This window comes from Entelurus aequoreus, linkage group LG15, assembly GCF_033978785.1.
Source record: "Entelurus aequoreus isolate RoL-2023_Sb linkage group LG15, RoL_Eaeq_v1.1, whole genome shotgun sequence".
Classification (NCBI taxonomy): Eukaryota; Metazoa; Chordata; class Actinopteri; order Syngnathiformes; family Syngnathidae; genus Entelurus; species Entelurus aequoreus.
The window spans coordinates 19283497-19297299 of record NC_084745.1 but is presented as its reverse complement, the minus strand read 5'-3'; the positions used below and the strand labels follow the sequence as shown (position 1 = coordinate 19297299).

Here is a 13803-nt window from a genome sequence, read left to right as displayed (position 1 = left end):
CTTCATGAATTTTTTTTGTGACCAACAAGTATGTGCTCCAATCACTCTATCACAAAAAAATAAGAGTTGTAGAAATTATTGGAAACTCAAGACAGACATGATATTATATGTATGTAAACTTTTGACCACGACTGCATATAGTGAGGAAAGACATGTTTTCGTAATTAAAAAAAAAAAAGCTTTTGAAAACATATTTTTTTAAACATATTTAATTGAGAAGTCCAACAGCCATGACATTATGTTCTTTACAAGTGTATGTAAACTTTTGACCACGACTGTAGGTCATCGTAGTAAGACAAGAAATTAGGATTTACTGTTCTAGACAAGCATATTCAGTTGAAAAGGAACCTTGTCACTGCAAAAACTGTACAGGTGACTATAGAGCGCAATAGACGTCGCTATCACAAAAATAAGATACTTTTTATTTTATTCGACTTGTTGGGTAATGTTTTTTTTCACAGAATATGTGCTTTTCCTTGTGTTTTAGCGCGGTTACGTCTGACATTACACACCAGTAAACCACACTGCACATTCAATCAACCAATGTTTATTTATAAAGCCCTAAATCACAAGTGTCTCAAAGGGCTGCACAAGCCACAACGACATCCTTGGTTCAGAGCCCACATAAGGGCAAGGAAAAACTCACAACCCAGTGGGATGTCAATGTGAATGACTATGAGAAACCTTGGAGAGGACCGCAGATGCAGATCCGGGGAGACCGGATGCAATGGACGTTGAGTGGGTCTAACATAATATTGTGAAAGTCCAGTCCATAGTGGATCTAACATAATAGTGAGAGTCCAGTCCATAGACGTATCAGCAGCGCAGAGATGTCCCCAACCGATGCACAGGCAAGCGGTCCACCGTGGGTCCCGACTCTGGACAGCCAGCACTTCATCCATGTCCACCGGACCTGTGCCCCCCATTTAACAAGGGAGAAGGGGCAGAGGAGAAAAGAAAACAAACAGCAGATCAACTGGTCTAAAAAGGGGGTCTATTTAAAGGCTAGAGTATACAAATGAGTTTTAAGATGGGACTTAAATGGGAATGATCTTCTCACATGGAGTATTTTACCAAGAAAACAAATATGCTTGTGTTATAAAACCATAGTTCTTTATTTTATAAACAATATACTGTGTAAGACATCAATAAATATGCAAAAACAATGCTGCAATATATCATGCAATGTTTGTTACAGCGATCACAGCTGAGAGAAGAGCTGAGCAGCACTGTCAACGTTCACAGGTTCCTTCTGCGGTTCTTTGACAACCTAGAGAGATCGAATTGTACAGATTTAATGAACAAAAATGCCCCGAGTCGCTAATATTGATGTTTTGATGATCAATCAGGCTTACCTGTGTTTGTTTCTTGGGTTCTGGCGCCACACTTTTGGGAACGCTGGCCACATCCCTCTGGATTTCTGAGAAGATCTGATTGAGGTTCTCCACCGTCTCGTTCTTCACCGCTTTTATCTGTGAAGACACTGGTTATACTCGAGCATGGACAGCAGACATGATTTTGTAAAGCAATAATAATACCCATAAACAAGCTTACGTGTTTGAGTGTCGTCCTCACAGGTTTTGCTTTGTTTTTGGCTTTTAGGTGCTTGTTGGCCACTTGGAAGACACACGTCTGTTTCCCCTTTGGTTTGTTTTTGCCCATCTTGTCTGTTTGCAGAGCAAACAATGTAATATCAAGATCAAATGCAGTGATAAACAGCAGATGGTCGTGCAGTATTATCATTGCTGTTATTGTGCGATTTTAGCAACTACACAGTGACACAAAGTGAATTGTAATAATGACCTACCCTACACGGATTGTTTTATACACACATATAAGTACAGTGTATGATATAATAAACACAGGATAGCCTAATGCTACATGCTAACACTCCATGTGCCTGCATGGATTTTCATATTTTATCGAACAAAGCTGGTGACCAGTTGAATAGGATTGTTACAGCAAAGAATGAAAATGGTGCTGTACTTGTGAATTTAGGAATAATTCGGCACAACAACTATTATTTACGTACCTAATGGCGTCTACACGTGTAGGAGTCGTGTTTATGTTCCGGATTGCTCGTCCTTCCGTGATGACGTCATCGCCACGTGACCACTCTGCAAGGGGACTTGGAGCTCGGTGAGTGTTTGGTTTATCTCATTCATTTAAAATTAAAAAACTGCAACGAGCTGGATTTCTTTATGAATTTCTACCAGAAATGAGTGGCTTTTAAAATACGTTCCTTGGAATAGGCCTGCAAATTTCCAAATAATCAGGATATACCAGGCATTATTTTGAAACACGTCTTGGAAGGGAACTACAAGTCCCGACGTTGAATTAGGCTATAGATATATATATTGTGTGACTTTAACGAACTTTTTTGTATTTCTGGAAAAACTGAATATGCCTCGAAACAAATATTTGCTCTTAGTAACTAAAACCAGACTTTAATGTTAGCAGCTATTCATTTTTTGCGCCCAGGAAGTTGACATTCGTTTGACTTCCCGTTTCGGTGCGCGTCCTTCAAAATAAAGCCTCGTTTGTTCTTTAAAATGTCCATACATCCATCTATTTTTACCGCTTCAATGTTCCCTCTAATTGTTAATGTGTGTGAGCAAACGCAAAAACTCCCCGAGCATTCAGTGGAGCCCATGTGAGCAACATCAGACGTGCACACTGTGGCTACACCAGCAGCACACCTGTCCCAAACCTGACTAAATAACAACTTAAATCTCCATCCATTTTCTACCGCTTGTCCCTTTCGGGGTCGCTGGAGCCTATCTCAGCAGCATTCGGGCGGAAGCCGGGGTACACCCTGGACAAGTCCCCACCTCATCGCAGGGCCAACACAGATAGACAGACAACATTCTCTTATTATTATAATCAAATGACAGCAGTCATTTCCATTTCTAATACAAGTGTTTAGGCCCACTTACAATGACAATAACAAAAAATATTGTTTTTCATGAACTGTGTACTTGTATTGTTTGTCTGGGTGGATGTCCTGCTTTGGAAATAATTTGTACCCCTTTCAGACATTGCATTTAGTTCCCATTAAAACATTCACATGTTGCACAATGAGATGTAAGTAGGGGATCATGTGTACATTCCTGCAACTTCATGTTTGTAAAAAATATATTTTTATTAGTATTTATTTAATATACTGACAGCATCTCATGATTAATATTTATAAATTAAGATTCCTAATAAATGACACTAGAATAAGCACGCATTTAATTGGTAAATCATAGTGTAACAACCTGGAATGACACTTTATGTGTGGTGTTGGAGTTGTCCGACTTTTTGTGTGGCTGTAAACGCATCACTGGCTAAGTGCCATAAGTGCATGTGTTGGCGCAAGTGAGAAAGAGCAAGCGGCTGCTGTTGATATAACAAAGTTGCTTTTGGTCTGGTTTGTACTGCAGAAAATGACCACTTTTGCTAGATATAGCTACATATACTGTAGTATTGTACATGGTAATTGTTATATATTGTATATATTAAATACAAATATAATATAATATATCATTATATATAATACGTAAATATTACATATATGTTATATTTTATATTGCTACTATGGTACATTTTTAGTCTACTTTATACCTGCATTATCCTTTCCATCCTTACCCTTTCCATCCTTTGTAACTGAGCTACTGTGTGGAACAATTTCCCTTGTGGATAAATAAAGTTTGTCTAAGTCTAAGTCTATTTTAGGACTTGTTAGTTATAATGTAATACTAGTATAATATGTTTAGTTCTAATTTAACTTTGTTTAATTATTTAAATGTGTTTACTAATGCAGTCTTTTTCAACCACTGTGCCGCGGCACACGAGTGTGCCGTGAGATACAGTCTGGTGTGCCGTGGGAGATTATCTAATTTCACCTATGTGGGTTAAAAATATTTTTTGCAAACCAGTAATTATGGTCTGCAAATTATGTGTTGTTGTTGAGTGTCGGTGCTGTCTAGAGCTCGGCAAGAGTAACCGTGTAATACTCTTCCATATCAGTAGGTGGCAGCCGGTAGCTAATTGCTTTGTAGATGTTGGAAACAGCGGGAGGCAGCGTGCTGGTAAAAAGTTATCAGTGCTTAAACCAAAAATAAACAAAAGGTGAGTGCCCCTAAGAAAAGGCATTGAAGCTTAGGGAAGGCTATGCAGAACGAAACTAAAACTGAACTGGCTACAAAGTCAACAAAAACAGAATGCTGGACGACAGCAAAGACTTACTGTGGAGCAAAGACGGCGTCCACAATGTACATCCGAACATGACATGACAGTCAACAATGTCCCCACAAAGAAGGATAAAAACAACGGAAATATTTGTGAATGCTGAAACATAGTAGATGCAAAAAACATCACTCATATGAAGACATGAAACTGCTACAGGAAACTACCAAAAAAAGAGAAAAAGCCACCAAAATAGGAGCGCAAGACAAGAACCAAAACACTACACACAGAAAAACAGCAAAAAATGGCGTGATGTGACAGTAGACCTACACTTTGAGACAAGAGCTATATTGATACATAGTTGGTTATGGTTTAAAGTCATATTCAACAATTGCAACAACGGCTTTTTACTGTCAACTGAGTTTAGTTTTTTTAACGATTTCTGCTGGTGGTGTGCCTCCGGACTTTTTCAACGCAATAAATGTGCCTTGGCTCAAAAAAGGTTGAAAAACACTGTCCTAATGGACCTATAAAGCCTGCAATCTGATCAGCCGCCAGCAGATGTCACTGTCGCACCACACTATGAACGGCTTTACGCGTACGCTCACTGGCAGCCTGACTAATTTCCACTTTGATTGAAGGTCACGACTTTGAAGTGCATAATTATTCAAAGGATGGACGCGGTTCAACCCCGCAGCGACATATTTCAGTCGGAGAGCTTGATTTCCCGCATGCGGACAGCCCTTGCACGCCTATTGTTGTGGATCTACCCGCATCTAAAGGCACGTCTAGGTGCAGGCTGCACACGTATACAGAGAGCAGAGCGACGCCGTCATAAAGAAGGTGGAAGCCGAACCGTTCTGTGGTGCGGAACCGGATAGGGGTGCAAGACCGATGCATGGATACATGGATGGATGGATGGACGTACCCCCTTTATTGCTGCGTTTTGTGGGCTCGGGTTGGGTGTCCTAAACATAGAGCATTTATTGACCATCCAGACTGCACCCGGTCCTTTCTGAGTGGACTCAGCCCCGGTCCACCGTATTTATAAGGCGGTTTCAGTAGGGGAGGGGTTGGGGGTGTGTTTTTTTTCTCTCCCGTAGATATATATAAGGCGTGCAGCTGTCAGATGGGGGGTCGATTATCTAAAGCAGGACTGCAGCAGCTCTTGCAAAACTACATTGAGGCAAAAATGGCTCATGCATGGGGTTATGCTCCTAGTAACGGTAATTATTATGAATACTATCATTAAGGCAAGGGAAAAAAGACGTGCATTTGGTTCATTTCTGCACCATCAACATGCTGAGACGTGTCACTCTGCAACATTCGTGTTTTTTCTCCTCAGGACCAGACAAATGGGTTGAGTCTTTCCCCATCGCTGACGGACCGCGTCAGTCCCCCATTGACATCGTACCGGGCCATGCGTCCTACGACGGCGGGATGAAGCCGCTCGGCCTCAAGTACGACCCATCCACCTGCCTGGACATCCTCAACAATGGCCATTCCTTCCAGGTCTCATTCATGGACGACAGCGACAAATCCAGTGAGTGTTGCAGGATGCATGCAATGATGTCATATTGTATTTTTGCATAGGATTTACATATATAACTGCATGTGTACATTCATGGTTTTGCACAATCAGAGCTCATTTTTTCTTGCTGGGCTGCTGAATCGTGGCTAGAAGAAGGAGAGTGCATGGTTCATAAGAACAAAGAAGATGCTCATTGAATTGCTAATGTAGCCCCAAGTAAAGCTTTCTTTCCCATTGCGTATATCTGATGCCATTTAATGCAAAAAAAACACAGAAAAAGGTATTAGGGAAGATCAGATTAAATGTATTAGTAGTAGTCATTTTTATTTCAGACCCAGGGGGATCCATATCACAGAAAAAGAAACCATACAACAATAAAACCCCAAAAAAAGAAAAACAAGCAGAAATAAATGTGTATAAAATGAATAGAAAACAATAGTTATAGACAAAAGTAGTTGTAGTTATAGTTATAAACAATAAATATGAGAATTACATTAAAAAAAATACAGAATAACATGTGATTTTAAATAAAAAAAATATTACTGGTATAAATAAAAGTCTTCATATTTTGTTGCAGTATTCTGATTAATTTCATGATGCATGAATAGTTGTAGTAATACGAAACACAGGTCGTTATTTTATCATTTTATTAATAGGAAAAAACACTGTCCGCATTCCCATAATAGATATTTTTTAACATAACCAGAATAAAAAGTTGGACTCTTACAAAAATATAGTTAATATAAAGAAATATTGTAGTAGCACAATGCAAAGATCATCATGTTATGACAATAAAGTGCAAGGGATATTTTTATGGGCGGGGAAAAGTCACAGTTTGACTAAAATCAAGGTGGTCATATTATAGTTTATTAGTATTAATATGTAAATGAAGTTGTCTTTATACGAGGAAACAAGTTGTGTATTTTTTAATTCCATCATAATATATATTTGCAATGTAAAAATAATTATTTTGTGAGAATAGAGATTGTTTTTCTTCAAATATAATGTAAATGCTACAAGGAAAAAAGCAGTAATTTTATCATGGGAAAAAGGGTTACATTTATGGGTATAACGTCAAAATATGTCAAGAGCAGAAATACATTTTTAGGAAAGTTTAATCTATTATTAAAACAAAAAAAGGGGGAAAAAAAGTCAAAATAATTTAGGAATTAAAATTGTGATTTACTGATAGTAAAATACAAATTTTACAAGAATAAAGTGGTCATTTTATGAGAATAAAATACGTAATATTGAGGTGATCATATCATGTAAAATGTGTATTTCTTCTTGTAACAAAACATATTCTCATGAACATTACAACTTTATTGTTTCTGTGTTGTCGGCCTAATAGATTTGACACTATTCATGTTGTCATTAATGTGACGCACTCCTATTTGTCCAGATTAGATGTGTGTGTAGAGATTAGGGTTACATAATCTACTCCGGGAGGTTTAGTGCAAACAGAAACACAGCAAAGATGAGTTTTGAAGGGACAATATTCATCTGCTACTATACTGTGCATATTTTCCACCCAACACATTTTTAGCTTAGTGACATTTAGTCACGCGTCATGTGTCTGTGTGTGTGTGTGTCATTGATGGTTAATAAAAGATGTACAGAGTGTTTATTAATAGCCGGGTGATGTAACAAGATGTTAAAATTCAAGCCTTGACCCCTCAGGTGCGCAGCAGGAGGAAGCAAGCTCCCGGGAAAGACGGCCGTCTGCCGCTGTCGCTCTCATACTCTTATTGTGTGTTTTGTTTTATCCTCTCTCTCTTTTGCCGTGCAGCTCTGACCGGGGGTCCCGTCTCAGGCGTGTATCGTCTCAAGCAGTTCCACTTCCACTGGGGGGCTTCTGACGACAGGGGCTCCGAGCACACCGTGGCCGGGAACAAGTACCCAGCTGAGGCAAGGATGTTCGCCCGGGATAAATGTTGTGGGGGTTTTTTAGCATCTAATCTGCCTCACAAGCGAGAAATAATCTCTTGTGGACGGATTAAATCAGACATTTTTGTGGGCGTTTCAGCCTTTTGTCCACATGCAAACTCTGCTTTAGAGCAGTGAAACCCCTATGTTGTTAGTGTGCCTTTTCCAGGAAGTAACTTTCTTCAAGATGGCTCCTGATTGACTTAAAGATTTATCCTCCTGAGATCCAACGTCCACTGCAGTGGACATTTGTGTTTCGGTCTATTTCGTTTGTCATACTTACTTTTGCAAAATACAAATGTCCACTGCATTGGACATATGTTATTTTTTTTATTTATTTTGTCGTACTTACACATTTTGGGGGGAAATAGTCGTTATGCAAAATACAAATGTCCACTGTGGTGGACATCTATTTTTTTTGGTCTATTTTTTGTCATACTTACACATTTTTTAAGGAAATAGCCAATATGCGAAACACAAATGTCCACTGTAGTGGATATTTGTTTTTGGTAAATTTTTTTAATCATACTTACACATTTTGTAGGGTAAAATGCTATTTGTTTTGTCATACTTACAAATTTCGGGGGGGGGGGGGGGGTAGTCGATGTTTTTTTGGTCTATTTTTTTGTAAAACTTACAAGTTTTGGAGGGTAAATGGGCATTTTACAAAACACTGCAGTGGACATCTGTTTTTTGGTGGGGTCTATTTATTTTACACATTTTGGAAAGAGATTATAACCAATATGCAAAACACAAATGTCCACATAAGTGAACAACTTTTTTTTCCTGGTCAAGTTTTTTTTTTTGTCATACCTTACACATTTTGGAGGGTAAATATGCGTGAAACAAGGCACACATGTTCACTGCAGTGGACATCTGGTTTTGTTTTGGGGGTTTTTTGGGGGGTGGGGTGGTCTACTGTATTTATTTGGGTCATACTTACACATACTTACACATTTTTTCTGTTTTTTTGGTGTATTTTTTGTCATACTATGCATTTTGGAGGGTAAATAAGCGTTAACAAAAGACACTGAAGTGGACATCTGTTTTCTTTCGAACTATTTGTCTTGTCATACTTACACATTTCGGGGAGGAATAGTCGTTATGCAAAACACAAATGTCCACTAGGGTGGACATCTGTTGTTTTGGTGTATTTGTTAGTTATACTTACAAATTTTGAAAGTAAATGGCCAATATGCAAAACACACATGTCCACTGCAGTGAACATCTGTTTTTTTTGGTCAATTTCTTTTGTCATATTTACAAATTTTGGAGGGTAAATAGGCGTTACGCAAAACATATATATATATATATATATATATATATATATATATATATATATATATATATATATATATATATATATATATATATATATATATATATATATATATATATATATATATATATATATATATATATATATACACTGTATAGCGTAGGATTAATTTCTGTAAAACTGTGCTCACTCCTGATGAGTGGGTAACCACGAAACATATATATACACTACCGTTCAAAAGTTTGGGGTCACCCAAACAATTTTGCGGAATAGCCTTCATTTCAAAGAACAAGAATAGACTGTCGAGTTTCAGATGAAAGTTCTCTTTTTCTGGCCATTTTGAGCGTTTAATTGACCCCACAAATGTGATGCTCCAGAAACTCAATCTGCTCAAAGGAAGGTCAGTTTTGTAGCTTCTGTAACGAGCTAAACTGTTTTCAGATGTGTGAACATGATTGCACAAGGGTTTTCTAATAATCAATTAGCCTTCTGAGCCAATGAGCAAACACATTGTACCATTAGAACACTGGAGTGATAGTTTCTGGAAATGGGCCTCTATACACCTATGTAGATATTGCACCAAAAAACAGACATTTGCAGCTAGAATAGTCATTTACCACATTAGCAATGTATAGAGTGTATTTCTTTAAAGTTAAGACTAGTTTAAAGTTATCTTCATTGAAAAATACAGTGCTTTTCCTTCAAAAATAAGGACATTTCAATGCGACCCCAAACTTTTGAACGGTAGTGTATATATAAATATTAAATAAAAATATATGAGAGCTATATACATGAACATGAGATAATTGTATATAATTTGTGTTTGATCCACAGCTTCACCTGGTGCACTGGAACACTAAATATGCTAGCTTTGGTGATGCTGCTAGCAAACCAGACGGACTTGCTGTTGTTGGAGTTTTCCTGCAGGTTCATATATACAAAGAAAATCACAATTAATTACTGTATTATAATAGATGATTATTAAAAATAATGTTTTCCCCCTTCCCTTTAGATTGGTGATGAAAATGCCAACCTCCAGAAGGTTCTGGACGCTTTCGGTGCCATCAAGACCAAAGTATGTCGCGTTCTGCCTGCCACATTTTCATGAGTGAGTCAGGTTGAAATAATCGTTGTGTTTTCAGGGCAAGCAGGTCACCTTCCCTGGCTTCGACCCCGCCAGCTTGCTCCCCGCTTGCCTGGACTACTGGACCTACGATGGCTCCCTGACCACGCCCCCTCTGCTGGAGAGCGTCACCTGGATCGTCTGCAAGGACCCCATCAGCATCAGCTCGGCGCAGGTATGAGACCGCACGGCGTTAGCTAATCTTAGCCTAGTCTAGTGTGTATACAGTACATTTGGTGTTTTGTTTCTTTATCTAACCTTTAAAAGCTGTAAAGTACAAACATTTGTCGAAGTTATGAAAGTAACTTAGGAGATATGACTGAGCCTATGTGTTGCGTTCAATTTCAACAATGTGGGCCGTACTTGCAACCTTTTGTTATGTCCAGATTTAAAGTGCCAGTGATGGATGTCCACCGCCAACTAGTGGCCTGGCATGAGTCTTACAGCCTCATTTTTAGAGGTCTCTGAAAGCTATTATTTAAACACGTTTTTTTAATACCCTCCTGAGAAGCAGCATCCTCTGCAGTGGACAGTTGGGTTGTGACTTTTTTTTTTTTTTTATAAAATGTGTAACTTTGACAGAAGAAATGGACTAGAATCAAATGTCCACTGCAGAGGACACTGCTAAATAGGCACAAAGTGTGTTATTTTGTCAGCATGACTGTACATAGCATTAAATAAGGCAATTTTATTTATAGAGCATAATTCGTACATTGGGCAATTCAAAGTGCTTTGGAGAAAATTGTATGAAGGCAAAAATAAATTAATCATAATTTAAAATAAAATCGTAAAATACAAACAATAAAAATCAAATCAAATACTGTAGATAAAATCATTTCAGTTGTTATAGGTGCATTAAAACAAAAGTGTTTTTAAATCACAAGGCGGAGAGGTGCATCATGGGAGAGTCAGGACAGAAGAGTTGGACTTCTCAATTAAATATCTTTAGAAAACATGTTTTCATAAGCTTTTTTTTTATTACGAAAACATGTCTTTCCTCACTATATACAGTCTTGGTCAAAAGTTTGCATACACTTATAAAGATCATAATGTCGTGGCTGTCTTGAGTTTCCAATCGTTTCTACAACTCTTATTTTTTTGTGATAGAGTGATTGGAGCACATACTTGTTGGTCACAAAAAAACATTCATGAAGTTTGGTTCTTTTATGAATTTATTATGGGTCTACTGAATATGTGAGCAAATCTGCTGGGTCAAAAGTATACATACAGCAATGTTAATATTTGATTACATGTCCCTTGGCAAGTTTCACTGCAATAAGGCGCTTTTGGTAGCCATCCACAAGCTTCTGGTTGAATTTTTGACCACTCCTCTTGACAAAATTGGTGCAGTTCAGCTAAATTTGTTGGTTTTCTGACATGGACTTGTTTCTTCAGCATTGTCCACACGTTTAAGTCAGGACTTTGGGAAGGCCAGTCTAAAACCTTAATTCTAGCCTGATTTAGCCATTCCCTTACCACCTTTGACATCTGACCACAGAACTTTCCTCCAGAAGGTCTCATCTTTGTCCATGTGATGTCAGATGAAACAAAAATTGAGCTGTTTGGCCACAATACCCAGCAATATGTTTGGAGGAGAAAAGGTGAGGCCTTTAATCCCAGGAACACCATGCTTACCGTAAAGCATGGTGGTGGTAGTATTATACTCTGGGCCTGCTTTGCTGCTAATGGAACTGGTGCTTTAAATGGGCCAATGAAAAAGGAGGATTACCTCCAAATTCTTCAGGACAACCTAAAATCATCACCCTGGATGTTGGGTCTTGTGCACAGTTGGGTGTTCCAACAGGACAATGACCCCAAACACATGTCAAAAGTGGTAAAGGAATGGCTAAATCAGGCTAGAATTAAGGTTTTAGAATGGCCTTCCCAAAGTCCTGACTTAAACCTCATTGAGAACGTGTGGACAATGCTGAAGAAACAAGTCCATGTCAGAAAACCAACACATTTAGCTGAACTGCACCAATTTTGTCAAGAGGAGTGGTCAAAAATCCAACCAGAAGCTTGTGGATGGCTACCAAAAGCGCCTTATTGTAGTGAAACTTGCCAAGGGACATGTAAGCAAATATTAACATTGCTGTATGTATACTTTTGACCCAGCAGATTTGCTCACATTTTCAGTAGACTCATAATAAATTCATAAAAGAACCAAACTTCATGAATGTTTTTTGTGACCAACAAGTATGTGCTCCAATCACTCCATCACAAAAAAATAAGAGTTGTAGAAATTATTGGAAACTCAAGACAGCCATGACATTATGTTCTTTACAAGTGTATGTAAACTTTTGCCCACGACTGTATCTTTAGAAAACATGTTTTCATAAGCTTTTATAGGCTTATATAGGCCCTAAAATGTATATTTATATATATATTTATTTATTTATTTTTTTCTTAAAAATAATTCAAGTGACGACTGCTTTTTAAATAAAACATTTAAACATACACAATATTTTCCATGGATCAAAAGTATTTGGACATGAGCACAAACACAACCCGGTTTGGTCTCCGCGTGGACACTTCTTACCGCCGCCACCAAACTAGCAGGTGCTCCTTTGAAGAGTGTCCAGTCGGCGACTTTGGAGGTGAGTGACAGTCACAGGAGTGTCGTGGTCTCTCCACAGATGGCCAAATTCCGCAGCCTGCTCTTCACCGCCGAGGGCGAGGCCGAGTGCTGCATGATGGACAACTACCGTCCCCCGCAGCCGCTCAAAGGGCGCCAAGTCCGCTCTTTCTTCAAGTGAACATGTCCTCGCCCTTTTTTTTTTAACCCCGCTTCCCTTCTTTTTAGTCCTGGAGCGCGCCCCAAAACTCACGTAGCTCCACCTCCGTCCGATCATCCCTACATGGAACTTTGATTCCAGTTGATTTAAAGCACTTCGCAGGTGTCGCCACGCAGGAAAGAAGCCAGCAGTTTTTTCCGGAAGCTTTTTGGGAGCTCTCGGGACGCTTAACGTGGACCAGACGGTGGCCGCTGGCGTTACGCAACTGACCCGCTTATCGATTTTTGGATTTTCCCACAACATCCAGGACATGCAAGGTGCTAGAAAGGCCTCAAACCTGCTGATGTGTCACCCTGTTTTTTTTTGTCTAACTTATGCAAATTGACATGCCCTGAAATGTAAACATGTCAACAAAAAAAAAAGTGTGATGTAAAGCTGAAAAGCGCACAATCGCCACAGCCAAGAAGACGAGAAGCTGCCAAAAGACACGTTTTTACGCTCGATAGCAGAGCTTTAGGAGTCTAAAGTCACCTCTTCCTACTGCTTTTCTTTAATAAAGATTGTGATTCTTTTCTTTTTTTTTTAAGGATGAAAACAAGCCTAATTGTTCTAGTAGTTCTGTGTTGTTCTATTTTGGAAGTGGACACTTGACCAGTGGAATAAATCTATTTTAAAACTTAAAAAAATGTTTGTTTGTTTTTAAACTCCCTGCATTTTAACTACCGTATTTTTCGGACTATAAGTCGCAGTTTTTTTCATAGTTTGGCCGGGGGTGCGACTTATACTCAGGAGCGACTTATGTGTGAATTTATTAAAACATTACCGTAAATTATCAAATAATATTATTTAGCTCATTCACGTAAGAGACTAAACGTATAAGATTTCATGGGATTTAGCAATTAGGAGTGACAGATTGTTTGGTAAACGTATAGCATGTTCTATATGTTATAGTTATTTGAATGACTCTTACCATAATATGTTACGTTAACATACCAGGCACGTTCTCAGTTGGTTATTTATGCATCATATAACGTACACT

General features: G+C 38.5%; 2 protein-coding genes across 3 annotated transcripts; one reads left to right on the top strand and one right to left on the bottom strand.

The window, feature by feature from the left end:
• Positions 1 to 301: 301 nt before the first annotated feature.
• On the bottom strand, positions 302 to 2699 carry rbis (ribosomal biogenesis factor). Of its 2 annotated transcripts, none has more exons than XM_062021980.1 (4): positions 1808 to 2023; positions 1555 to 1667; positions 1356 to 1472; positions 302 to 1270 (listed from the first exon to the last, which is right to left on the bottom strand). In XM_062021980.1, the coding sequence occupies exons 2-4, from the start codon at positions 1660 to 1662 to the stop codon at positions 1202 to 1204; spliced, it is 294 nt and encodes a 97-aa protein (XP_061877964.1). In that variant the 5' UTR covers positions 1663 to 1667; positions 1808 to 2023; the 3' UTR covers positions 302 to 1201. The 2 variants fall into 2 exon arrangements, with proteins under 2 accessions (XP_061877964.1, XP_061877963.1); XM_062021979.1 differs by lacking the exon at positions 1808 to 2023 and adding an exon at positions 2033 to 2699 and having other exon boundaries at positions 311 to 1270.
• A 2550-nt stretch (positions 2700 to 5249) lies between these two features.
• Positions 5250 to 13450, top strand: LOC133629911 (carbonic anhydrase 1-like). The gene is made up of 7 exons (XM_062021027.1): positions 5250 to 5396; positions 5516 to 5713; positions 7491 to 7609; positions 9741 to 9833; positions 9919 to 9981; positions 10049 to 10204; positions 12666 to 13450. Exons 1-7 carry the CDS (start codon positions 5300 to 5302, stop codon positions 12783 to 12785), a joined length of 846 nt encoding a protein of 281 aa, XP_061877011.1. The 5' UTR covers positions 5250 to 5299; the 3' UTR covers positions 12786 to 13450.
• Positions 13451 to 13803: the final 353 nt, after the last annotated feature.

Excerpts from the sequence above, each read along its gene's own strand:
- rbis (XM_062021979.1), bottom strand. The coding sequence starts at position 1,662 with ATGGGCAAAAACAAACCAAAGGGGAAACAGACGTGTGTCTTCCAAGTG. Across the intron at positions 1,473-1,554 it reads TGAGGACGACACTCAAACAC|ATAAAAGCGGTGAAGAACGA; the intron begins GTAAGCTTGTTT and ends GTGTCTTCACAG. Across the intron at positions 1,271-1,355 it reads AACCCAAGAAACAAACACAG|GTTGTCAAAGAACCGCAGAA; the intron begins GTAAGCCTGATT and ends CGATCTCTCTAG.
- LOC133629911 (XM_062021027.1), top strand. The coding sequence starts at position 5,300 with ATGGGGGGTCGATTATCTAAAGCAGGACTGCAGCAGCTCTTGCAAAAC. Across the intron at positions 5,397-5,515 it reads GGGTTATGCTCCTAGTAACG|GACCAGACAAATGGGTTGAG; the intron begins GTAATTATTATG and ends TTTTCTCCTCAG. Across the intron at positions 7,610-9,740 it reads GGAACAAGTACCCAGCTGAG|CTTCACCTGGTGCACTGGAA; the intron begins GCAAGGATGTTC and ends TTTGATCCACAG.